The sequence below is a fragment of the Pleurodeles waltl genome, chromosome 4_2 (genome assembly GCF_031143425.1).
Source record: "Pleurodeles waltl isolate 20211129_DDA chromosome 4_2, aPleWal1.hap1.20221129, whole genome shotgun sequence".
Taxonomy (NCBI): Eukaryota; Metazoa; Chordata; class Amphibia; order Caudata; family Salamandridae; genus Pleurodeles; species Pleurodeles waltl.
Genome location: NC_090443.1, coordinates 835,977,427 through 836,004,528, shown reverse-complemented (window position 1 = coordinate 836,004,528; position 27,102 = coordinate 835,977,427). Strand labels below are relative to the sequence as shown.

Sequence of the window (27,102 nt, the reverse complement as noted above, 5' to 3'; positions counted from 1 at the left end):
GACTAAAAAGCATTATTCTTGGTGAAATAGCTGCTCTGGTCCATGAATATTCCTTCCACCTATCTGGAAGGTAGATGTGCTGCAAGATGACATCTACCAGGAAATGTGCTGTGGGCTTTGACAAACAATTCAGTCTTGTTACCATAATAGCTGCCAATGTCCTTTTTGGACGTTATGGAGCGGGAACTGTTTCCTATGTTTTTATTTAAATTTTTTCCATTGAGAACAACCAGAACACATCTCGCTACATGAGTTCATTACAAATAAGCAACAAAGCATACTTTAAAAGGCTTAAACACTCATGCCCCCTATTAGGGAGCCTTCTAATCAAATCCCAATCGCCTTCTATTGGGAACACACACTAAAACCACTTGTATGTTATTTTACGAAAATCGCTCCTGGCCGACTGTTTAACCTACAGCTATTATTTTTGGCCAGGCGATTAAGTGACTGTTAGGGATGACCAGTATTAAAAAGAATACTCTACTTATAATATGTTGTACTTTGTACAAATAATTCATTAATGAGCAAGGAAATGTTGATTTTTCACTTTGCTCAAGAAACATATTTTTAGTGTTATCTACATAAACTTCATTATGCTGGTGAAACCTTACATAAACTTGAACTAATGAAGAATATAAAGTTTTTTTTTAGGAGAACTATATGGGTGTCGCAAATCTTTGAAATGGGAACACAAAAAACTATCCTTGACATATGCAATGTCTCCCGCATCTCATGCTGTCACCTATTTCTGAGATGCTTTACCTCTTCAACTGGTCCAAAAACAGCTTACACGGTTTTCCAAAGGTGGGATCTCATCTCATGGATCTACAGAGCAGCGAGATGGGCTTCTCCTCATGTCTTATTCAGGTGATAAACAAGGGCGGCATTGAAAGAAATTGAGTTTGGTAAGGCATCCTAAGAGACACATATAGAACGTCTTGGACCATCATCTGCTGTCGTCATTTGTCTATTTATTCATGCTTTCACGTCTGTCACCATCAGTGTTGAAGGAGGAAGAAACTTAAGAAATAAAAAACAAATCATGACAATTCAGGTTCTTTAACCACAGTCTCCCCTAGCAGGATATGTACATTCATGCCGAAATGATGTAGCCTTGTGAAGATGAGAAGGAGGCGCGCACACACACAAAACACACACACTCTTTTTTCCTAAAGCTAGAGCTAGCAAACAATTATGAAGTTTGGAGAGCAAATACAAAGATTATCAGAAACATATTAAAGTTAATTTTGATTTATTGTATGATAAGCTGGGTAAAGCATTGGGTTTCAAAATTAAAAAACATTTCTGTTCGTATCCAAAAACTAACTAGAATTTATTTTTATCATTTTTTTTCAGTTGTCACAAAAAAAGATAACTCATTTGGTCCAACAACCCATTATTTCGATTTGAATATTCCAGTATTTAATGACATAGGCCCTCATTACGACCTAGGTGGGCGGCTTCCGCCGGGCGGCCGCCAATGCAGCCGCACTCCCGCCGCGGCCATTTGGAGATCCTTCTGGGCCGGCGGGCGGAAACCCAGTTTCTGCCCGCCGGCCCAGCGGGGATCTCAGCTGCAACACAGGAGCTGGCTCCAAATGGAGCCGGCGGTGTTGTGGCTTTGCGACGGGTTCAGTTGCACCCGTCGCGCTTTTCACTGTCTGCACAGCCCCACGACTCCCCATACCGCCAGCATTTTCCTGGTAGTTCAATCTGCCAGGAAAAGGCTGGCGGTAGGGGACTCGTAATCCCCTGGGCAGCGCTGCAAGCAGCGCTGCCCTGGTGGATTAAAACCGCCGGGGCCATTGTGCCGGAAAACCGCCGGCCCCGGAGGTGCGACCGCGGCGCTTCCGCCACAGTCGTAATGCCATGGGAAGCACCGCCAGCCTGTTGGCGGTGCTTCCGTCAGAACAGCCCTGGCGGTCTTGGACCGCCAGGGTTGTAATGACCCCCATAATCAGCTAACATATATGTTTTCTGATTTGTTTGCTATATACAGGGAGTGCAGAATTATTAGGCAAGTTGTATTTTTGAGGATTAATTTTATTATTGAACAACAACCATGTTCTCAATGAACCCAAAAAACTCATTAATATCAAAACTGAATATTTTTGGAAGTAGTTTTTAGTTTGTTTTTAGTTTTAGCTATGTTAGGGGGATATCTGTGTGTGCAGGTGACTATCACTGTGCATAATTATTAGGCAACTTAACAAAAAAAAATATATACCCATTTCAATTATTTATCATTACCAGTGAAACCAATATAACATCTCAACATTCACAAATATACATTTCTGACATTCAAAAACAAAACAAAAACAAATCAGTGACCAATATAGCCACCTTTCTTTGCAAGGACACTCAAAAGCCTGCCATCCATGGATTCTGTCAGTGTTTTGATCTGTTCACCATCAACATTGCGTGCAGCAGCAACCACAGCCTCCCAGACACTGTTCAGAGAGGTGTACTGTTTTCCCTCCTTGTAAATCTCACATTTGATGATGGACCACAGGTTCTCAATGGGGTTCAGATCAGGTGAACAAGGAGGCCATGTCATTAGATTTCCTTCTTTTATACCCTTTCTTGCCAGCCACGCTGTGGAGTACTTGGACGCGTGTGATGGAGCATTGTCCTGCATGAAAATCATGTTTTTCTTGAAGGATGCAGACTTCTTCCTGTACCACTGCTTGAAGAAGGTGTCTTCCAGGAACTGGCAGTAGGACTGGGAGTTGAGCTTGACTCCATCCTCAACCCGAAAAGGCCCCACAAGCTCATCTTTGATGATACCAGCCCAAACCAGTACTCCACCTCCACCTTGCTGGCGTCTGAGTCAGACTGGAGCTCTCTGCCCTTTACCTATCCAGCCACGGGCCCATCCATCTGGCCCATCAAGACTCACTCTCATTTCATCAGTCCATAAAACCTTAGAAAAATCAGTCTTGAGATATTTCTTGTCCCAGTCTTGACGTTTCAGCTTGTGTGTCTTGTTCAGTGGTGGTCGTCTTTCAGCCTTTCTTACCTTGGCCATGTCTCTGAGTATTGCACACCTTGTGCTTTTGGGCACTCCAGTGATGTTGCAGCTCTGAAATATGGCCAAACTGGTGGCAAGTGGCATCGTGGCAGCTGCACGCTTGACTTTTCTCAGTTCATGGGCAGTTATTTTGCGCCTTGGTTTTTCCACACGCTTCTTGCGACCCTGTTGACTATTTTGAATGAAACGCTTGATTGTTCGATGATCACGCTTCAGAAGCTTTGCAATTTTAAGAGTGCTGCATCCCTCTGCAAGATATCTCACTATTTTTGACTTTTCTGAGCCTGTCAAGTCCTTCTTTTGACCCATTTTGCCAAAGGAAAGGAAGTTGCCTAATAATTATGCACACCTGATATAGGGTGTTGATGTCATTAGACCACACCCCTTCTCATTACAGAGATGCACATCACCTAATATGCTTAATTGGTAGTAGGCTTTCGAGCCTATACAGCTTGGAGTAAGACAACATGCATAAAGAGGATGATGTGGTCAAAATACTCATTTGCCTAATAATTCTGCACTCCCTGTATATCTTCGGGTATGACTTAAGAAACAAAAGAATATTTTCATTACACACGCTTTTTAACCTCTTTAAATTGATGAGTACTCCTTTGCTATCAAGACAACAATCATGTTGAACTCTGGGATTCTTCATTGAGATTCAAGTAGCAACATCATAAAAACAAAATCAAAAGTGATTGGATGGAGTAATTTTCAGTGCCTTCAGCAGCGAGGAATTGCACAAATCTTGTAAGGCAGTGGAGAAAGTGTGATTCCAAGTGTGAATTTGGAAACATTTAAGTGGACATCCTTGGGTGCCTTGAAGCTGAACCTTTGGAGAAGGGTGGTGAAGTAGAGGAAAAGCTCCATTTTCGCCATCTGTTCTCCAAGACAGACACGGTTTCCTAAAAATGGAGACAAAATACAATTAAGTGAAAGATAAACCTAGCTGCTGTGGAGGTGGTGTCTTTATTCAACTGTGTTTCCATATTGCACAGCAATCCTGCTCCTATAATGACCACCTTTGTTGCTTGCCCTAGAATGTGGCTTTATTTTTAATAACATAATTATTATCAGTATCATTACCTCTTACTGTTATGAAATTAAATCTTTGTGAGCTGAACAGTCATTACAGAAAAAAACAAAACACTTGTGCTAATTGTGACCGCACTGGAGCAGGAGAGGAATCACAGGCAGGTACTCTAGAAACTTGTGTAATATCACCAACTACATACTAAAAAAGGGCACTATCATGAAAGTTTCAGGATCATAGAGGGCGTGCCCAGTAGGGCCAAAATGTCCAGGACTAAGATGTAGCATGTGATAACATAATTTACAAAAGGCTCTTTTACAATAACTTTGCATTCCCTTAACACTTTATACAAGTTCAACATAGCAGAGTTTAACATTAAGCAGAAATTAGGCTAAATGTATTTAGTTCTAAAAACCTAAAATTAACACATGTGTGTATAGGTATATATGTATATTTATAAATGTGTGTATATGTGTGTGTATATATATCCTAGCTATACCTACTTACTGGCGAGTGCCAGTAGGTAATCCATCCGTATATATTATTCACTGAAAAAAACAAACATTAAAGTGGAGTTATACCGAGATAAGTTAGCAATATTTGACATTACATTAAAAAAAAACATTGACACTCACAGAAAAAAACAAAGTTTGAAGTGGTACAAAGTTAGGGCTTCTAATAATAAAAAAAAAAGGTTTTAAACCTATAAAAGCCACTGAAATTCACTGGTTTTATGTAAACGGCCTAAATATAATTTGCACCACCGTAGGTTTCAGATATCATCAGTGATGTCATAAGGAGTGCCTGAAAGCTGTCATACATAAGTTGTTTACATATAACTGTGAAATTTCAGTGTTTTGTTCTAAAACCTTTTTATTTTATTATTAGAAGACCTACCAATAACTCTACTTTTTTTGGAATCTCAAAGGTTTTTTAATGTAAATTAAAATCTTACTACCTTACTTAACTATAACTCCACTTTAACCTTTGTTTTTTTTTTCAATTTTTTAAATGTAGAGTAGCATCTTATTATGATATGTCAGTGGCAAACGCATGCCAGCCTCTGTACCTAATCCCCTACTTGTGACCATGCTCTGCCACACACAGCCTTTGGCTGGGCACAGCAATGGGTTGGGAACTGCGCCCCTGCCCATCTCTCCAAAAGCCCCCTCTCCCATCTCCCCAATGTCAGCTAATCCACTCCACTCAGAATCTTCAGCCAGGCCTGAAAGGCACCGCGCGGTGCCCAACACCTCCACAAGTAGCCAACCAGCCACAGAGCCCCACCCCACATTTTTTTTTTCATTTTTGTTTTCCTTTTCGTGGGAGTCCTACTGCACCTCGCAGGGGGTTGGAGTGACCCAAAATACTTTTGTTTCTTTTTGACTTTATTAGATGGTCTCTCTGACCCCTGCATGGGCTAGGTGGTCAGAGTATTGCTTCCCTACCTCTTTCTATGTTTTATTTTCATTTTTGTTTAATTTGTTTGTTAGGACTAGGGGGTAGAGACCCTGAGTCCTGTAATGATGGCCGCAACATTTCCCCTCATGTTACGGCCATCCAGTCAGAGCTCTTGATCCCATAGAGCTCACCAATTAGAATGCTTTGTCATTTTTTTTGTTATGGAACTCCTGCAGCACTATATATCACTATTACTTAAACCTTAGCGTAGGCAATTATCTAGTTTTCTGCCCAATCTGTTGGAATTCTGTTTAGGCATTTTTTCTGTATCATCATTTTCTCTTTGGGAATTGCATGAGGAAAAAAGTGCTTGGGACCCCCTTTGTCTTGGCCTCCACTGGACAGATCACCCTAAAACTTTCCACAAAGGATGTATTTTTTGGAAAGTCTGATGAATATTTTTCAAAGTGCCAAGGGTATTAGCCAATGGAAGATTTGGCTTTTGTATAACTACACTAGCGATTTTGTAGATCTGCCACTTCCAGAAAGTTACACCTCAGAGATACACATAAAATGCATGATTTTAGGCAATGTTGGAGTTTGCAGAGCATTATCGGTAAGAAAACTCCATGGGATCCACACAAGGCCACAACCCAAACCATATCTATCTTTGTTGTCAAATCTGGTATTTTTTTATAGGAAATGTTGATGTTCCAACATTATAATTTGGACCCTTTCCTGTTGTGGGTGCTAGGTATAATTTTTAATGTGAGACACACAGGAGGCATTGGTGGTGGGAAATGTGTGGTTCCCCACAGATTCTAGAAATTCCACTCACAAAAATGTGAGGTAAATGTGTGTTTCAGGCAAAGTTTGAGGTTTGCAACAGCTTTCCAGTAAGAAACCCTCACGAGATTTGTGCACATCATGCCACCTTGGACTGCCCTGGTGTCTTTTTTTCAGAAATTTGTAGATTTGTTAGGTTACCTGGGTCCCAGTTAAGCAATAACCCAAAATCCACTGCTACCCATATTGCAAAACAATTGTTGTTTATGAGTGGAAAAATGTGATCTGTCTGTGTTGCCTTTTGGACCTATCCTGTCACTGGCACTAGGACTACCCAAAGACGTGTAGGGCCACTTTCATCGGCAGATGTGGGGGAATGCTGGGTGAATGCAAGGCGGTAAGAACTTTAAGGCTCACCAGAAATTCTATAACTTTCCTCACAGAAATGTGAGGAAAATGTGTGTTTTGTTAGCCAAAGTTTGAGGTTTGCAAAGTCTCCTGGGTAACAACGCTTTGTGAGATCCATGCAAGTCACACCACCCTGGATTCCTTCTGATGTCTCGTTTTCAGAAATGACTGGGAATAGTAGGTTCCTTAGGTAACAGCTTAGCAAGGACCCAAAATCAGCTGCTCACCACATTGTAACTGAAAAAAACCCATAGATTATGCTGGGTGCAAAATGTCTTCAGGTCACGTTTTGGGTAATTTTGTATCAGAGGCGCTAATCCCAGCCACACAAGTGGGGTACCATTTTTATTGGGAGATGTGTAGGAATACAAAATAGTACAACATTTGTTGTTAGAAACTGGCTTTCTCTACATTTGTACCTTCCAAATGTAAGCCAGTGTGCAAGGAAAAAGGCATTTTGCAAAATGCCCTCTGAATCTGAGTATGGGTAACCACAAACTGAAAGGGGCACAAATAACCACTGTTCCTAACCTCAGTGTCTTGTGTGCGGTTCAGCAATACATATGTTTCCTTCATTTCCATTTTTCATTCTTTCCATTTTATTTCTGCTATGTAGTTGGTACACAATGAAAAATCACTCTTAGGCACATCTCAGTCGTTGGTTCTATGTCTCACGTGTGTTTGAACAACTTACAAACCCTATATATCACCCTGATCAGAAAGGTCTGTCCAATGTAACAGTGAACTGACTTTGCAAAGAGGACACTGTTACAAGAAGTTACAGATAGAAATGTTTACACAAAAGAGTGTATGTCCCTTATTAATTGTCATTATTGTTTTTATTTCAACATCTAGTTTCCTTGGGAAAACGGTGAGAGATCTACACAAATAACACCATGCTAAATTCAGAATTTTGTCTAGTTTTCGGGAATGTATAGCTTGACAGGCTCATACATGGGTTGTGCATCTGTTTCCACCTCAAACTGCCAGTAATTAAAACTACAAAAATTAGGAAAAATGAACTACCTTTTGAAAAATGCAAAAATGGTGGTGAAAACATGTTTTTTGATGCAACTGTGCTTGTTCAGAAAACTGGGAAGATGGCGATGCTAGCACAGCAAGCCATTCGTTGATGACATTTTTCCCCCCAAAAAAAATGCTTTCTTATGCAGCTTTTTTTCCCATTTTTCCACCAAAAAAACAAAATATATCACCAAACGCTGGGTACCTTTAGAATCCCCAGGATACTGAAAATAGTACACGAGTTTAGGGTGGATGCCTTATGTGGAAAAGTTATGAAGGCATAAGGGCCAAGCACCCCAAATAGCAAAAAAACATGCTTAGCATTCTAGTGGGAAAAAAACCTAGTAGCAAAAGTCAACATTTATGAAAATAGAAAAAATATGATAATGTAAACTATGTTTTAGCAAAGTGATTTCTTCAAAAGGTGCTTTGGAAATTGATTGTATCACATGGAACAGTAGGTCCTATTGGTGACAGCTGATACACAGTTCATATCAATAGATGTTTTCGCAACAATAATGTATTGACATTACATTGTGTAAGCATGTGTTGTAATTAGAAGGCCGCATAGTTTGGAATCACTTGGGTCGGAGGTACATTGTTTTTTAATAATAGGCCCTTAGGTTTCAGCAAAAGTAGGTATGTCAGGTATGGGCTCCATCCTCTCTCTAACTCCAAATCTCTCCTAGTTTCCACTCCAGACAACACACCAAGATTGTATTACTTCATTCTCTCTCACCATTCCAAATGCCCGCTAAGACATACAGATAATGAAAACACAGAACACTACACAATGTTTTACCATTTAGCACATAGACCAATGATTTCCATCTTACCAATCGAGAAAGGCAGAAAAAAGTCAGACTTCTTAAATCCTCCATTTTCCAGGAAATGTTCCGGGTTAAACATGTCAGGGGTTTTCCATAGATTCTTGTTGTGCATAACCGATGCCATATTTGCCGTCACAGTAGTTCCCTAAAGAGTGAATAGATATGCCTTAATATACTGGCTTTAGTTGCTCTTCAGCGGTTTAGAAAAATGAATGAAAAATCTTTGTTGTGGAACTAAATTGTAAAGACCAAGGGGGAGCCCTCCTTTTCTGAGACAGTGGTAGAAAGGAAAAGGTTGTGTACCTTATAAACATCAAAGACCTTACTAAGTCGGCTGCTTCAAGTTACAAACTTTGAGTGCAGGAGGACAGGTGGTGAGAGTACAGTTTGCTGCAGACTAGGGCATGTCCTTACAGCACCAAACACTGCAAATTACCACCCATTTAAAACAACAATATATGCAGCCAAGCCTTTTGACTCTCATACAAACATAAAGCAAGAAGGAACTATTATAATGGCCACTCTGAACAACAGAATACTGCATTTGTATTATCAGTTTCTGGAATGGAAATTGAAAAAGGCAGTTAGGTTTTCAATCAACTCCTATGAAATTAATATCATCCTTTGAGACAAAATATAAGTAAAGGAGAACCTAAGTTCTCTCAATGCTCAACTGAAATCCAATCTTTTGTAGCCAAGGGATAAAATGGATTAGAAATGTACATTAAAAAAGTGACAACTTGAATACTTTCTAATGACTAACAACAAATCTCTTCAAGGAGCTGTACCTCTATATAAAGAAGAGCTTTTGTTACTTACCTCATTGTAGATGATGCAACTCGTACCTCTGTGATCTCAAATGTTGTTCAGCACTCAGATGCTCCTCAGGAAGAATATGTAAATACTGCTGCATACAAATTTACACAAGTGCCTCCTCTCCATGTATCATGGATGTCAGATTTACCCCTAAACTACTCCAACAACAGTTCAAGCAAAATAAAGAGGAATATAGATGATGTTACTGTCAGGGTCTTATTCTCAGTAAAATATTCAATTTGTTAAGCTATATGCCCTGCAGTCACTATAAGACAGGTGGACCATGGATTAGGGGTGGGCGGTGAGCTCTGCACTGCTGGCGGAGTTAACAGAGTTCTTCGCACTCCACGCTCCAAGCACTACACTCAGCCCAAAATGAAGACATTTGCCCTGCAACAGGCAAGGAGATGCCTACCTGAGGCTTTGCTTTCTGCCGGTCTAAGTTGCGCAGCTGCTGAGGGGAGACTGCACTGGCACCAGCTCTGGTCACAGCCTCTCCCTCTTTTCACTGTCCTCGGTAGCCCGGGAGCAGGAGGCAGAGGGAGGCAGAGAACCAGGCCGCTGGCAACGGGGACCATGGACCTAGACAGAAGAGGGAGGCAGAGAACTAGGCCGCTGTCAATGGGGACCATGGACCTAGACACCTTTAGACCCTCATTTTGCTTTCTCTTCTACGTGCACACGGGGGCTGGTACTGGGCCTGGCCATTATTTGCATATGAGGGGTGGGGGTCTGTGCTCTGAAAAAAAGGAAACTTGCAGGCAGAGCTCCACAGAAAAGAACCTGTCTCCCCAGACTCCCTGAACTTTCTCAGAGAGTTTGGGGAGACAAGTTCTTTTCCGTGGAACTCTGACTGAAAGAGTCATTTTTTTCCAAGCACAGACCCCCCGCAACATATGCAATAATGTCCAGTCCCAGTGCCCCCACCCCTTGTGCCTCTGTTCTATGTGCATGGGAACAGGGGCATTGGGCCTGGATAATATTTGCATATGTGACGTGGGTGGGGAGATTGCTCGTAAAAAAAGGAAACTAGCAGACAGCTCCACGGAAAAGAACCTGTCTCCCCAGAGTCCCTGTGAAAGGAAGCAGTGTTAGGAGGTACAGTGCTGAGGCCAGCAGGGAGAGCTAGAGACTGGGTGAGTGTCAGCCGCTGAGTAGTGCTGGATCATAAAGAAAAGGCGGTCTGAGGCTGTGTGCAAGTGCTGAGGAAGCAAGTACAAGGCTGCTGCAAGATAGGGAGTGTGCTTGACTATCTGTATCATTGGGGCAGATGGCATTCTGCCATATGCGGAACTCTGTGGAATTTAACGCCGCTGAATTTAGCGGAGTTGAACTCCGCGCACTCCACCCACCCCTACTATGGATGGGGAGGAGGGTTCTGCACCATATTATCTCAAAGCCTTCCAACGAACCTCATCCAAATCCAGCAGCACCTTTTCCACATCCAAGCCAGCATCTCTAAAGCTGGGTAAGGTCTTCAGAATCCTCACAATACTACACAAAAGTAATGTTTTTGAAGAGGATACGCACCCCTTGGAAAATCCCATCTGGTCTGCCTATTTCATTTTGGGGATAAGGGTTCTAATTTAAATGTGAGCATATTGTTGCTCATTGGGCGCTTATTTCGAGAGAGCAATGGATCCTCTCCTTAAGGTTGCGTTTCTGTGTAGAAAATAAAGCAAATGTGTTGACAAACACAAACATAGAAAGGGCTCAGATCTAGTTGAAGATGACTGCAGGGTTTATTTCAGAGTGATATAAGTGGTGTTATCTGAAAAATGTAATAAGTGATCCACTTAGAAAGAAATGTTTTTTTTTTCAGTCCTACGTCAATTCACCAAATAGACTGGCATTAACAATTACCTTTTTTATTCATATTTCATCTTGTTGCATGCAGGTTTGACCAGGAATTTACCTTCTATGAAAACAGTGCAAGGCTACCAGTTGCCATCTACAGAAACCACGTAACATGATCATTCTTTAAGTCAGTATTTGAAGTTAGTAGGCCTTCTGCAACTGATTAACACACTGAATATTGATCGGAATGTCAAGTGACCCAAATTACCATTGTGTAACAATTTTGAGAATGTAATGCTAATTTTGAAGATATATGACAGAGCAAAGCAACCTCTGATCCTCAAGACACTCATCCTAAAGAAACAGAGTAAAGGAATGAGTGCTTGAATTAATCTTAAACACTAGCAATGGCTCACACAGCCTTTTAGTCCTCCTTTAATAGCGCACTATGCCACACAAGACAGAAAACTGCCATGGATCCTATGCTCGCTCTGCGTTCAATAGGACGCAGGGTACAGTTCACTGATGAAGCCTAAGTAGGCCAAAACTGGTTTGGGTTTGCTTGTGTCGCCATTTGGAATGGACCAAGCATGGCAGTTCGGGCTCCTCTATTCCTATCAAAACAGGACCAACATTGATTTGCATATGGCTAGTCTCTGGCAGGATTTGGCATTTTGGGCCAAAAACAATGAAGTGGAATTCCATTCGGAGCACTTGCCAGTAGCTTAGATTAGTTCAAGCATTCCTTCCATCACTTTATTTTTTGTTGTATCCTCTCATCAACACCACTTTATACTTTTTATCGTATGGGTCATAATCTTCTTTTAAATGAGCTTCTTTGACGAATGCAAAGTTTGTATACACCTAACTTTTTAGGGTGATTGAAAGTACCTGGGGTCTTGCTGTTTGACCTGCCTGCTTGAGAGCTATAGAAATGTTTTGACAAAAACTATAATGGCTGCACTTCATGTTCAAGGGGGGAAGGATAAGGCTCTATCTACCCTGTATTCAGACTGTGTTACATCTAATAATACTCTGAAAAAAGAATGGAGACAAGCAATTCTATACAATAAATAACTATAAAAGCTACAATATATAAATAAATATGGTTTATTCGGTTATATTAGTGATGGCCCCTTGCACCATTAAATAAAGTCAAAGACACAATGGTTATCCTCCACCTGAGCCTAACCATGCCTTTGTATTTATATCATGCCTCCATTGTTCGAATAGTATGCATGGCATGCAAAAGATATTTCTATGTTTACTATTAGAGATGCAATCGATATCCATGAAGGCAGTGGTTACATATTTGTTATCGTGTCTCAGGTTTAATAAGAAAGTGGCTTGCAAAATATTCCAAAATAACTATGCAAGTTAGAGTCACAGGAGGATTTTAGTCCGTGAAGGGAGACAGTGCATCATTATTTAGTCTGCTTTAACACACAAACTGTATAAACCTTGATTCCCAGTCGTCTTTGTAGACTATTTCAGAAATACACAGAGTTATCTGCACTCAACACACAGATTAGGACATTTAATTTTAAAAAAATTAGAATATTGAAAGACAAGAGGATGCTGGGAGTTTATGTATGCAACAACGTGTAATTTTCTTTGGTCACCTCACAATTCTGAATGTGGTATGTTATAGTGCAATGTTTAAACCTACATATTTCAACACAAGTGAAATTAAACCAGACACACAGTGGACTTGGGGTTGCATTGGAAAATTGAATTTTGTATTATCAGTTTAGAATAAATGAAACTGCTAATCTCTTTTAATTTTTGTATCACAATTTATAAATTTCTTTTTTTTAGAAAAAAAGGTCAGATTTATAGTGTAACTACTTTCATATTCAACTATTGTGTAAAACCTTTGTGGAAAGGTCTAAACAAATGCAAATTTGGCAACATATCGGGGTCGTTGCTGTAAACACATTTGAAATAAAACAAAGGGCCAGATGTAGGAAGCCTTTTGCGCCTGAAAAAGCGCAAAAGGCCTAACGCGATGCAGAGTCACATTTTGCGAGTCGGTACCGACTCACAAAATGTGATTCCGACTCGCAAATAGGAACGTGTTTTCCCTTCCTATTTGCGACCGCATCGCGATGTTGAGTTGCTTTGTGACCGCGAAAGTGGTCGCAAACCAACTCGCAGTTACCATCCACTTGAAGTGTATGGTAACTCATTCGCAAAAGGGAATGGGTCCGCATGGGACCCCTTCCCCTTTGTGAACGCCACAAAAAATATTTTTTCAGAGCAGGCAGTGGTCCTATGGACCACTGCCTGCTCTGAAAAAACCGAAACTAAATGGTTTCGGTATTCTTTCTTTTTGCAGCTCGTTTTCCTTTAAGAAAAACGGGCTGCAAAAAGAAAAAAAAAACAGCTTTATTTAAAAGCAGTCACAGACATGGTGGGCTGCTGTCTCCAGCAGGCCACCATCCCTGTGAGTGCCTAGACTCGTATGGGGTCGCAAACTGCAACCCACCTCATTAATATTCATGAGGTGGCTCTTTGCGACCCCATAGCGAGTCGCAGAAGGTGTCTGAGACACCTTTCTGCATCTCGAATTGCGAGTTGCAATTTGCAAGTCGCTATGACTAGCACATTGCAAGTCGCAATTGTATACCTACCTATATCTGGCCCTAAGTTCCTAAGGGTCAAGGTTCTCTTGATGGCTCAATCTGGGTAATGGTTGTTAAATGGTCAGGAGAGTTATCGTTTTTTTTTTTTTTTCCACAATCAGATGGGGGCATGACCTGAGGCTTAAGAGGGATCCACCAGGTCTAATCAACATTACAAAAGCTCATGGTGCGTAACTTTACAGAAAAGGGAAAGCGCCACGTACTGAAAAACAACAGTGAGGCTTTGTACTAATGCAACTACTACTGATACTTTAGAGCTTTCTATGCACGAGCCTACAGTAGTACAGTAAATTTATAAAGTGTTTATCTGTAATATTTTGCCACTGAGCATTACTCACTGGAAAGCAATATAGGAGGATTTGTGGGCTTTGATTCCCACGCATGAGGCAGGAAACCTTTAAAGATGGGTCCTGGAGTACGCTGTCAGTTACCAGAAGTGTCCAGTGCAGGTCACTGCATTCTCTGCTCTTTCAGACTCCTAGGCTCTAAAACTATATAATCGTCTTGCCACTTATAACTTCAAAAGGAGGCAGGAAAGCCACTGTCCATGGGAGCATCGCAGGAAGCTTGGGCCTTTAGTTGTAATAGGCAAGGTCTGTTTAGGAACTAGGGGCCAGATGTAGCAAACGTTTAGCGAGTCGCAAACGGCAAAATTTGCCGTTTGCGACTCGCTAAACGCGTATCCCAATGCAGAAATGCATTTTGCGAGTCGTTACCGACTCGCAAAATGCATTTCAGACTCGCAAATAGGAAGGGGTGTTCCCTTCCTATTTGCGAGTCGCATTGGGATGCAATACCATTTGCGACCGCATATGCGGTCGCAAATGGCATCGCAGTTACCATCCACTTCAAGTGGATGGTAACCCAATCGCAAATTGGAAGGGGTGCCCATGGGACCCCTTCCAGTTTGTGACTGGACCCCAAAATATTTTTTCAGGGCAGGGAGTGGTCCAAGGGACCACTCCCTGCCCTGAAAAAAACCCGAAACTAAGTGTTTCGGTTTTTTTGAAGTGCAGCTCGTTTTCCTGTAAGGAAAACGGGCTACACTTCAAAAAAAAAAAAACTGCTTTATGTAAAAGCAGGTCGCGAACATGGAGGTCTGCTGACGTCAGCAGGCCTCCATGTTAGCGAGTGCCCATACTCGCTATGGGGCCGCAATTTGCGACCCACCTCATGAATATTCATGAGGTGGGTCATTGCGACCCCATAGCGAGTTGCAGTCGGTGTCTGAGACACCGTACTGCATTGGGAATTGCGACTTGCAATTTGCGAGTCGCTCCGACTCGCAAATTGCAAGTCGCAATTCCCAACTTTCCTACATCTGGCCCTGGGTGTGTTGGATTGAAGCTCTCCTCCGCTATTTTGTCCTAAAGATCAGCAAGTATCTTCTTGATCCAAACAACCAGTTAAAGTATTTTGGGCCAAGCACCTCAGGTTTGAAGGAGAGGTTTGAACGTCATCAATGAAAATTTCACAGAACCAAGATGCTCATACGTTTGTTAAGCTAACACCCAGAGAGGCATACCCAGACGTTTGACTGGGGATGCAGAAAATGAGTGAAGCATTTCCCCAAAGAAATCATTTTATCACAGAAATCCCTCAATCTTAACACACTAAGACATTACCTATTTAAAATACATCTAAGCAGCAAATTTGAGGTTTGGCTTGACAGCGCAGTTTTCGGCACAACATGTTGTTGGAATCTGAAGACGGTTATCTCAGTTTCTGCACAGAGTGTGAGAGTATTGTGCATATGTGGTAAAGTGCCATCTCGTAGTAGATGAGATAGTAGGGCTCTTGGGGAGATGGCTGAAGTGGAAGCAGAGGTACTGGTTGTGTCTTGGTGGCCTTTTTTCTTAAACAGAGGCATTGAACCTACCTTTCAGTGAACTCTGCATGAGGTTTCTTTGGAACAGTTTTGTACCTAAATCTGAAAGCCCATGTAGGAGGCCTTTTAATGTGCCTTCATGAGTATCACCCTCTCAACAAGCTTGATTTTTTTTTTACATGATCTTTGTTTAAACTTGTTTTTAGTGAGCATTTTGAAAACAGGGCAGTCATCGTGAAAGTGCATGGCATTGAGGCCCTCATAATGACCCTAGCGGTCTGAAGACCGCCAGGGCCCCCGTGGTGGTCTCACCGCCGACAGACCAGTGGTGAAGACCGCCACATTATGAGTGTGGCGGTTTGGCCTCTGCCAAACTGCCACATCTCTGCTTCTACCGCCAGAGTGGTAGAACAGTCGGGCTGCAGGACAGCACCTGCTGGCCGGCTGTCCACTGAAGACCACCAGCGGTATGAGTCGGCCTTCCGCCAGGGTTTCCGCTGCAGTAGAACCTCCACGAAAACCCTGGCAGAAAGGCTGCCGCCGACAGGAAATTCCTTTCCTGTTGTCAGCAGGCGACTCCCTTAACCCCCCCACTGCAATTACAATACCCCTCCACTCCCCCTTCCTTGGTAGCACCCCCCCTTCCATGACAACACCCCTTTTCCCCCACCCCACCATTCCATGACAGCACCCCCTCCCCACATACACGCGCACACACACGCACTCCGCATACACTCATTCACCAACACTTACATACACACATTCACCAACACGCATACATACACACATTCACCAACACGCATACATACACTCATTCACTCGCACCAACACTCATTCACACAAACATTCCAGCAAGCACTCACTTCAACAATCACACCCACATTCAAACATGCATACACACACACATACACACAGGCAGACATACACCCACTCACACACACAACACCCCCACCCTCCCACACGCCTCCCCTGTTGGACGATCGACTTACCTTGTCCGGTGAGGAGGTTGCCCGCCGCTTCCACCGCCAGCAGCGCCCCTCCATCAGGACACCACCACGCCATATTACTGCTCATAATATGGTGGGCGTAGTCCTTTTGGCGTGGTAGTGATGGCAGAGGAAGCACCTCTGCGCCAATGACTTCCAGCACGCCTGTTGAAGGATTTCCGCTCAAATTGTGGCGGAAATCCTTCAGTACTCATAATATGGCAGTTGGAAGACCGCTAGTACAGGCGGTCTTCTGGCACTTGTGGCTTCAGCGGTGTGTAAAAGACCGCTAAGGTCGTAATGAGGGCCTGAGTCTTTACAAGAACAATGCACTAGATGATTACGTTTCATAACAAAGGGTAAACAGGAACGGCGTATGCAAGTGTGTGCTTACAGTTACAAAAAGAAGGAAGAAGATGGGTCTGGGGCAATCAACACAAGCACACACACACTGCAAACGCACAAGGCCCCCGGTCGCTTACCATTCACATGGAAGTCTGCTGTCACTGAACGAGAAAATCATACAGATTGAGCCAAGTGATGGAACAAAAGGGAGGAAGACTGTAGTGACGGTGAGGGAGGAGGCAATGAATTAGGCCTACTGAGGCAGGCGGTCAAGCAGGGTAGCAGGTACAAATAGTCATGGGCGCTAGTCTAAGAAGCAGGCTCTGTGCTGAGAGAGGCAAGCAGCTGATCAGACAGAAGAGAGTCAGAAGCATCTACCCCAGGTTTGAAATTTTCAAGCCGTGCATCCCACTGGTGCGAGACTAGGTACTTCTGGAGATCCTGCCTTTCATCCGTCTAAAGTGGCCAAGAAACCTTGCAATTGCTCTGTCTACCCTCTCATCAAGTTTGATTGTATGTCTTATGGTCTCACTCACTCTTCCACTGCTCCAGCTGGAGATTTGTGTTTAATGTAGCGTTGGCCTTTTTATTTTTTGCCTAGCTTTTTAAGTGATAGCAGGGTACATTAATTCTGCTCTTTGCTCCTTTAGCACAGAGAACATTCCTGCTTATCAGCACTTTTCTGCTGCTCATGCTATTGTAAATTACTTTATTTTTTGCTAAAATTCTTTTTATCTATTTTTTTTTTTAACAGATTATAGTGCACCATACAACATACAACATATGGCAGTCAAAGCATAGCGATATGTCATCCTTGTGACTGTTAGTATATGGAGGAAAGCAGTACTACACTAAGAACATAGAACTTCCAGTGTCAGCTGAGCACCACGGAGGGAACAAGAGCGTGCAATGTATGCAGTGATCATGCAGCTGTCCTCTGAAAATGTTGTAGGTGTACGCAAGTGCAAACAAATAGTTATAAACAAACAATGATGTAGTAAAATTTGGAAATGCACTGCACAGGGTCCCTTAAGCACGAGGGTGCCCCGGGGTCTACGTATTGTGGGAGGGTCCTGGAGTTCGGTGGGCAAGAGTAGGGAAGGGAAGGAGGGATGCTCAGAGCACAAGGGAGAAAGGGGGCCACCACCATGTGACCTAGGGTATCTTACAGGTGACCAGTTAGGTAAAAAGCTTGAGAGATTTAAGCTAAGGAGGTGTGAAGCACCAGTGCTCTAAGCGGGTGAAATAGTCTAACCATGGCTGTCAGATGTGGGCAAATGCAGCATCAGTGTGTGTTATCTTGTGGGATAGGAGCTGCATGGCCATAACATGCCACAGACGTTGAAACCACTGGGCAGTAGGAGGAGCAGATATTTTTTTTCCAGTGGAGTGCTACCAACAGTAGTGGTGCCTAGCATGTGGCTTATAAGGCACCAATGAGTGTGTTTCATTGCATCTAACTCTCACAAACGTACGCCTAGCATAACTGTGTTATTCGGAGCTCGGAGGGGAAAAGCCTAGCATGCCCTTGATATGGCCAAGGATCTCCTTCCAGTAAGTTTTGATAAGGGAGCACGACCAACATATATGGGGGAAATTTCTGGGGGCTGTACTGCACCACCAACAGAAGTCTGAGGAGACAGGATGGATTGAATGGAGACAGGTCGATGTGTCATACCACCTAGTCATCAATCTTTATGCCGTGTTGCGCTGAGGTATACTTTCAGTCGTTTTAGGGATGTCCTGCCATAGCGGTTTCCATTGTTTCTGGGAGATGCCCTCAGCAGTGCCTTACTGCCACTGGGACTGATAGGGGTGAGTTTTTAATTGGTGTAGAGTGTCGCAGTACCTGGTTGGTGTGGAAGACCAGTCCCCTGGTGCCATTGTAAGCCTGAACCAGTGAATCTAATAGAGCGGAGGATCTAGTGGCTCCCTGAATGTTAGAGGGGTGGAGTGCCCAGTGGCGTAGTTCGCAGTATTGTAACCAGGCCGCTTCAGAGATCTGGAATTCTGGTTTACAACTCTCCAACGTCTTGATGGAGGCACCCTCAAAAAGGCCATGCAGGGTGCGATATTCACCCTCCCCCCAGCTGTCAAACGACTGTAAGTCAACGGCAGGCATGAAGTCCATATTGTGAGATATTGGGGTGTTTGGGGAAGGAAAGGTGGTGAGACCCTTTTTTAGTGCTATCTTATCCCAGATCTCCAGGACAGTCCTAGTGGGGGTGGCAATGTAGGTGCTTTATGGTCTAGCATGATTAGGGAGCCAGGCTACATCCCACAGAGAGCAACAGATGACAGCCCTGTCCATGGGGAACCAGTGTTTTTCACTCTCGCGGACTGTCCTTTCGGCAAGGTAGCGGAGATGTGCCACCCAACAGTAGTCAAGAAGGTTAGGGGGAAGCCAAGCCTCCTCGGTATCTGGGAAGCATGAGCACAGTATTGGAAAACACTGGGTGTTTACCCCCCCCATTATAAATGTGCATATGTTGTGCGGGAGATGCATGGTGTCTTCATGGAGGACGATTATTTTGACAGCATTACGACGGCCTAGCCAGGGCAAATGTAGTGGTTTCTACCAGTGAAAATCATCAAGAATAGATTTGTGAAGCCCGGGCCAGTTAGAAGTAAGATTAAAGCCGAGACAGAGGATGGTCTATGAGGCCCACCTAAATAGGGAGAGGGACTGAATAGCTGGAAGGTCGGTCTTGAGTATCTTGAGCTTCAAAGCATACAACTTGGTCATATTAACCTTAAAAACAGAAACACACGCAAAGGCTGTTAACGCCTGAACAACCACAGAAAGTGAGGTAACCGGTTGAGTAAGGGTGAGGAGGAGGTTATCCGTAAAGAGACATAGCTTATGCATATGTCCACCAAATGGGATGCCTGCAATGGACTAATTCTGTCATATAGTAATGGCCACGGGTACCACCGACAATAAATACAATAGTGGTGAGAGCAGGCACCCCTGTTGAGTGCCTCTTACCAGCCAAATTAGATCAGTTTGCTGGACATTAACCCAAATAATAGCCATAGGGGATACATAAGAGGCAATGATGCAGGCAATCATGCCCGGATCAAGACCAATCTTTTCAAGAATTGCCTGGAGAAAGGACCAGCCAACCCTATCAAATGCTTTATCTGCGTTAAGTGAGAGAAGGCAGGAGGGGATGTTGTGACAGTGAGATTTCTCGCCCAGATGGGCAATGTGGCTCTTTGATATTGGTGAATGAAACCTACATGATCCAGGTCTTTGGGACCTGGGAGGTATTGCTCGAACCTGGTTGCCAAGATTTTGGTGAATATTTTAGTGTCCATATTTAAAAGAGCAATCAGTCGATATGATGCACATAAGGTGGGGGTCCTTACCTGGTCTAGGTATGAGGGCAAGCTCCACCGCTGCCATCGTGGGAGTAAGGCCCAAATCTGCCATGAGCGAATTGAATAATATCAGGAGATGATTCATAAGGGAGGGAATAAATGCCCAGTAGAAGGAGACCGGAAGCCCATCTGGTCCGGCATTTGGAGACAGGAAGGTTCAGTGTGGCGTGCTGTATCTCAGCTAGAGAGATGGGGGCTTCCAAGAGCTCTGAATGCTGTGGGTCTAAGGCTTCCCATGTGCAAGCGTTAAGATAAGAGTCAATACTATCATGGTTAAAATCTTCTCCAGTGTACAGCGTCTGGTAAAAGCTGTGGTGTGCCCATCGCTTTTTGCTTGTTTAGTAGTGGCCGACGTGGAGTCATGGACTCTGATTTTAACCAAATGGGCTCGAGCCTGCTGTTAGCGTAGTTTGCGGGCAAGATGTGCATCAACCCTGTCCCCCTTCATGGTACTGTTGTTTCAGGATGAGAGGTGACCATTCAGCTTTATTCATCCTATGAGTTCGCAAATGGCCCTGCAACAAGGGCAAATATCTTAAGTATGGGGGGGGGGGGGCAGATTGATCGAGGTGTTCACTTTTTTTTTTAGGTCAGTGGTCAATCCTGTCTCCATGAGTCGGGCCTCTCGAGTGCGTGCGATTGAGCTTGATGTCATGATCATGCAGATTTTGACTTTGAAGCCATCCCAGTGCATGTGAGTCGAAGTCAAAGTAGTCTGTGATACTCTTTTGAATCTCAGCCACATCCACTGGATCTCTGAGCAAGTGTGGCACGAAGTGCCAGCACTGTCTGAGCTGATCCTGGTCCCCACACCAATTCCAAACTAGTTCCAAATGCGCATGATAAGAGATAGAGATGTCCAAAACAGAGATGGACACTAGATCACATAAGAGGGAGTGTGTGAGGGATAAATATTCTGTACATGAGTAAGAGGTGTGGACATGGCAGTTAAAAGAGTAGTCGCACAGGTCTGGGTGTCTATAGCGCCATGCATCCATCAATCCTAAATCAGCAAAGATCTGTTTTAAGTGCAACAGACATTGCCACAGTGCCTTGAAGAGAGGCACTACTGTGACAGAACCCAGACTAGATTGAAGTCTCCACACACTACTAGGTCACCCCTCTTCATTAGCCAGCTGATCTGTTAGGAGAGTTCTAAGGATGGGATGCTGCGCTTAATTAGGGGCGTAAATGTTGAAAAGGGTGATCTGCTGGTTGCCCCACTTAAGGGTTGGCTTAAGGGATCGATCATCCTTGTAGCATGCCATATTCAGTACCTTTGTGCAACAGCCCGACTTGCACGATTGCTACCCCAGTGGTCTTGGTGGAAGTGTAAGCCCAGAAACGAACCAGGTATTTCAGGTGAGGTGAGACATGGAGTGGGAGTCCTCCCAGAGGAGATGTGTCTCATGAAGGAAGATAACGTCAAGGTCTTGCAGGAGAAGGTATCTTCATTTTTAGCAATGCTTGTTGGGTGAGTTCAAGCCTCAGCCATTAAGGGGTAGTAACTTTTTGTGTGAAAGATTAGCTATAGAACAGTGGTATAGGCTCGCTGAGTGTGTCCCTTGGGTGAGGCAGGGTAGTCATATAGACGGCAAGGTCTTGTGTCCCCACCCTGGGAGAAATCCTACTGTGGAGGCGTGCAGTAATTTGGTGTGAGGGTTGTGCCCCGTTGGAGCTAATGGGTGGGTAAGAGGTAACGTCACATGATTGGTGGAGAAGCAGAAAAAGCCAAAAATGCTCAAGGTGGGCTGAAGGAGTTTGGGGGAAGTTCTCCCAGGAGCAAAGCTGACCTAAAGGAAGGAAAATACAAGTAGAGCAACAACCAACAAAGGGCCAATGGGGACCAACAATCCATTCAAGTCCTGGGATGGCCAGTGCCTTGAAATGCCACTCATACTGGAGAAGTCACTCTCCTAGGGGTCTAATTGAGGGGGGTGTTATCTGGAGACAATGTTGTGTCTGCCTCCGTCCCAGACCCCTGTGATCCAGAGACACCAAGCTCAGCAAAGGCTAAAAGGCACCAAGTGAATAAAAAGATACCCTGGATCACTTGCTGTTGCAGAGCTGCTGGTTGGAAGAACTTAAAGGGCATTGCCCACCCCCTCGAGATTATCCAATGTGGCAAAATTGACTGAGGTCGCAGCGTTGAGTTTGCAGGGTGCAGAACACAGTGATGAGTTGTATATCAAGTCTGCGTGCCCAAGAAAATTAGGCCATTTCAGGACAAGCCAGTGGCTGAGGAAGTGGGAGAGGGGCCCCTCTCCATGTTGTGAAGGTGCTGCATTTTGTCTCATTTGGTTTCACGAGAGGCAGCTACCTTAAGATGCTTGTCAGAGCAATGTGGCTTCACCGTGGACCAGCTGGGGAGCAATGTATCACAGGAGGGAGAGCGTGGTGGGGTTGGGTTCCCTGCTCTCACGCTCGCTTTGATGTTCTGGAGTTGTGTGTCTTCTGCCAGGGATTGTATGACTCAGCACCTGCCCTACCACAAACAAATAATGGCAAAAGGGTGGCCCCATTGGCATCAGATGTAGAGTTCATAAAGTTTGTCTGCGATAGGCTTAAAGTCTCTGCGGTGGCGCAGAGTAATTGGAGACAGGTCTTGAAAGAGTTGAACTGTGCGGTCTCGGAAGATCAGGTCAGCTTGGCTCCGCGAAGCCCTTAGGATCGCTTTCTTTTTAGTAAAGAATTGCACTTGAGTTAGAATGTCTGGAGCAGAGTCTGGGTACCTTGCCACTCTATAAGCCCTGTCCAACGCAGAAGGAGAAGCATCTGAATCCCCGCATATCACATGGCATAACTCAGCAGTGAAGGCCATTATATTAGTGTCTTCCATACCCATAGATATCCCCCTGATCCGAATGATGTTCTTCCTGTTTCTATTTTTGAGATCCTCCTGTTTCATCGTAGAATCGATCTGTTCTTCCTCCAGGGCTGTGACACTGTGCCACTGTGCTTCTTGATCTTAGGCATCAACTGTGTGCTCTAGGTCATCAACTTGCCTTCCAGCTCATTGACATAATGTCTAATGTCCTGAACGCAAACTTAAAGTGTGCTTTATGGGAGCTATTTTCAGACTGAATTTCTTGGTGAAAGCAGTCGATGTATGCCTGGGGAATGGACACAGGCATGAGTCTTCCGGCACGCCGGTAGGTTGAGGGTCCGAGTGTTCCCTGGTCTCTGGGGGTGCTTTCTGTCACAGAGAGGTTACTGGGTTGTCTTTGAGTGTCCCGGGTGCAATTTCTTTAGTAGACTTGCTGTGTGGCATGACAAGTGATGGCGATTGACCCCTGTTACCCAAGCCAGAGGATGCGTATAGTGTCTTAGGCAATGGTAAACACTGGGAAAAGGGTGCAAAAGAAAAGGACTGGATTGAGGGATGGACTGGATCTGGCCAACAGAGTCTGATGTTCAGTTGATGAGGTGGTATTGGGCTTCATCATTTATATACTGAGTTAAGAAAGGACTCCACAAAAGCATCTTTGCTTAGTGACAAAGTACAGGCTGAAGGTGCTCCAAGTATCTCAGCCTCAAAGGTGTAGGGCACATGGTGGAGCACCCCACGAGGGACAGCACTCAGTGAGGCTCAGGGCAGGAGGAGACGCCCAGTCTTCAGCTGGTAGTGGAGGACAAAAGGCTGTGGCAGAGCAATGTAAAGGAGAGGGCCTCCAGCAGGGGGCCAAAGACCCACTGCAACTTTATAGCATAATGCAGTTCCAGGGTTGGCGGAGCAACGGTGACAGGACTGGCTGCAATCGGGGCACTTGAGTCACCAAGTTCTCATGCCAACCTTACCCATACTGAGTTCCAAAATGGGAAAAAAAATGGAGATGGTCCCTAGAAGAGCCCACTGGGTATGGGGATGAGCGCTGAGTACGTCCTTGAGGACTGTACGTGGTGGGCTGAAGAACGGGGGTCCTAGCAGTAGAAGTCCCTGCCCATAGGCATTCTTCAGGATGGGTGTGAGGGCCACTCAACAAAGACAGCAATGGGCAGCTCAAATGCAAGGTCTGAAAAATCGCCAGGACCTCCCAGGCCAAGGTGGTAGTTTAGCTTCTGCCTGTATAAGAAAGGGGGGATTCAAGCAATGCAGGCGTGCAAGAGGGCTGAGGAAGGGGAACTAGTAACCCCATATTCTCACCTTGGACATTGAGCAGAGAAAGAAGCAGCCTGTAGAGAGCCCCAGCAGGCACCACTGCAGCAGCGAAGTAGGTAGTATCTTCTCCTCTGCTGGACCTCACCTGACAGGGCCCACGCTTCACTAGATAGACTCTTCTGGAACACGCCCAGATTGTGCGAGGGGTTGAGAGGCACTCTGAGTCCTCAGCGGTGACCCCACCCCAGCAAGTCTTCCCCACTGTGTCTCAACATAGGGTGTGGCAGGACCCTCTCCCCTGTGCCACCAGCAAAGTCCCAGCAGGCGCCCTCACATGGTGAAGCAAGTTCGGAAGTTAAGGTTTATGGTCCTGGAAGGCCAGTTATGCATTCGCCACCACCGGGCTCCAGGCTGCGCACGAAGGGTACATCAGGCCTAGTCCATGTACTGGCACCAGCGTTTGCTGCCTGAGCCTCTCCCAGTGACAGGCAGGGGCCAGGAGGCCCAAACGAGGCAGCGGCGGCCTCAGTATTGCAGGGGGGATCAGCCGGCTTCAATCACTGTCCAATATGAGATCCAGTGGCAGGAAGTGGGCAGGGGTTTGAGTTCGGGCCACTGCCCTGTCAGGGGGACACAAGCTCCCGCAGTCCGAGGTGTTTCAGTGTTGCGCAGGTGGTAGGGAGCTCAGCTAGGCCACCCACGCACTGAGGGAGAACCTTCTGGTGGGGTCCGAGGTTGTTAAGCATTGGGATACTTAAGTGGCCCATGGAGCTGCAGGTAGGGGTCCTCTGCCAGGCTCCTGGGTCGGGTCTGAAGCAGGCAGGCCAAGACCTACGTGTGCCTGTCACTCTGACGGTAGTCACTTCTTCCAGCGGGCCTAGAGACAGAGGAAAGGGCCAGGAGCTCCAGTTCAGACCCCGAGTGTCACCAGGGGATTGAGGGTCTGCCAACTGCTTCCTGAAGACTGTTTTACCACTGGAGTCGTAGGCAAGATGGCAGCACCGCGGAGTCTGCTCAAGGATACAGGCTGCTGTTGCCGGGCTCCTCCATACAGGATTGACAAAAGGGTCACCCTCCTCCCCAGACTAGGGGTGTCCATCAGCTGTCTCCTCTCCTCCCAATACCCCACAGGAGGTCCCGGTGCTGTGGATCGCGCTAGAGGGCTGGTGAGGGTCCGCACCAGAGACAGAACATGTCTCACTCCATGCTCGACTTGGCCACCCCCCGTAAAGTACTTTAAAAAAGTTATGTTTCTTTATTTGACTGTGGCAATTGCGCTTTACCACTTCACACAAAGCTGGGTCAATAGCTAACTGTATTTGTGAAGTTGTCATCTCTTTTAGTAAGCGTGCAACAACGTGCATCTAGAACTGCACTCCCTTATGTCATGCAGGTATTTATTTTAATTGAAGACTACAGTTACACTTGTAAACCAATTTAGTTTGCCTTCTGTGCTCCCAATTGTCCTGTATCTATATTTTTTTATTTGCTTTCAATATTTCGATATATCATGCTTGTATGTCTTTCAAGCTTTCTTTCAATGCTCTCGAAAGTTCCAGTTGTTTTTCTTTCCGGCTTGTTTTCTGACTGTTGATACTCATAAAAGCCATCCACGCCATACTGACAGGGCTCTCAGAGAGATTGTGAGTGCAGCACTGCTTGTCAGCTTTGACTGAAAGTAGATAAAACACAGGAGGTAGAAGAAAGGTAGAGAAGGAGATAGGGTTTAGTTAAGGTTGGTAGATGAGGTATTGTGCATGGGTGTATAGCTCCCTCATACCTCCTTTGCCTCAGCCCAGAAGATCGAACCACGGGCAGATTATTTTGGGGGTCATAGATAACAAAGAAATATAGATGGCAACTGTAATACAGGGATATTTTTCATCTTAGAATTCTGAGTGACATCACAGACAATACAAGCTTCACTCTAATTGTCTATTTGACGTCACTCAAAACCCCTTGGTGAGAAACATCCCTGAAAGTGACAGTTATGCATCTTTATATATTAATTCATGCTATCCCATTTATTCTGATTTCCCTTTCTGCAGGCGATGTGTGGAACAGTGTCTTTACATTAATTTATTTAAGTGTGACTAAAACAATAATCTTTTCTAAAGAAGGTAATGTGGTTTTGCTTAACAAGCCATGCTTGTAAGTAATGGCATTTTGTTCCGTAATGTATTGGTGAGGTTTGGGTTTTCATATTTGCCATTGAGGACAACTATTGAATTGTTGCATATCAAGTCGTGAATCGATTTAGGTTCCAGTGTAATTTACGTTCCCATTGCCCACAGTGAATAGACAGATGAGGCAGCCTTAATAAATGTATCAAGGAAAAACTATTATCTAATGGACGTTAACTTACCAAATAATGCGGTACTAATGACTAATCACTCCAGCACTTTTGTCCACATCTAAATACATTAATTTCGCCTAATTACACGTGTGCTATTGTTTATTTACACTTGCTGGGAGTTCCGTCTTTATTATGGAATAAATGGAAAAAATGCACTCAAGGGTTCTGTTCAAGAATGCTAGCTGATTTATTAAAAGTAGGCACTCACCCTCTGCCTCATAACACTCAAATGTTGTTCAAGTGTTTTCAAATGTGAGAGGGCATTTATTTAATTCTAATAAAACACTCATGTCCCCTTGCCTCTGATCTGTCTATAGGTTTATGAAAACGC

The 27,102-nt window shown here is 44.4% G+C and overlaps 1 protein-coding gene across 1 annotated transcript in view; it reads right to left on the bottom strand.

Annotated features, from left to right (window-relative positions):
• Nucleotides 1-1,219: 1,219 nt before the first annotated feature.
• Nucleotides 1,220-27,102, bottom strand: part of LOC138293370 (cytochrome P450 2J2-like) — a 244,243-nt gene continuing 218,360 nt past the window's right edge. Inside the window, exons 8-9 of the mRNA XM_069232566.1 lie at nucleotides 8,522-8,660; nucleotides 1,220-3,939 (exon numbers count right to left, since the gene is read on the bottom strand). Of these exons, the coding sequence (XP_069088667.1) occupies nucleotides 3,758-3,939; nucleotides 8,522-8,660 (321 nt within the window). The 3' untranslated portion in view covers nucleotides 1,220-3,757. The remainder of the gene's footprint in view (nucleotides 3,940-8,521; nucleotides 8,661-27,102) is intronic.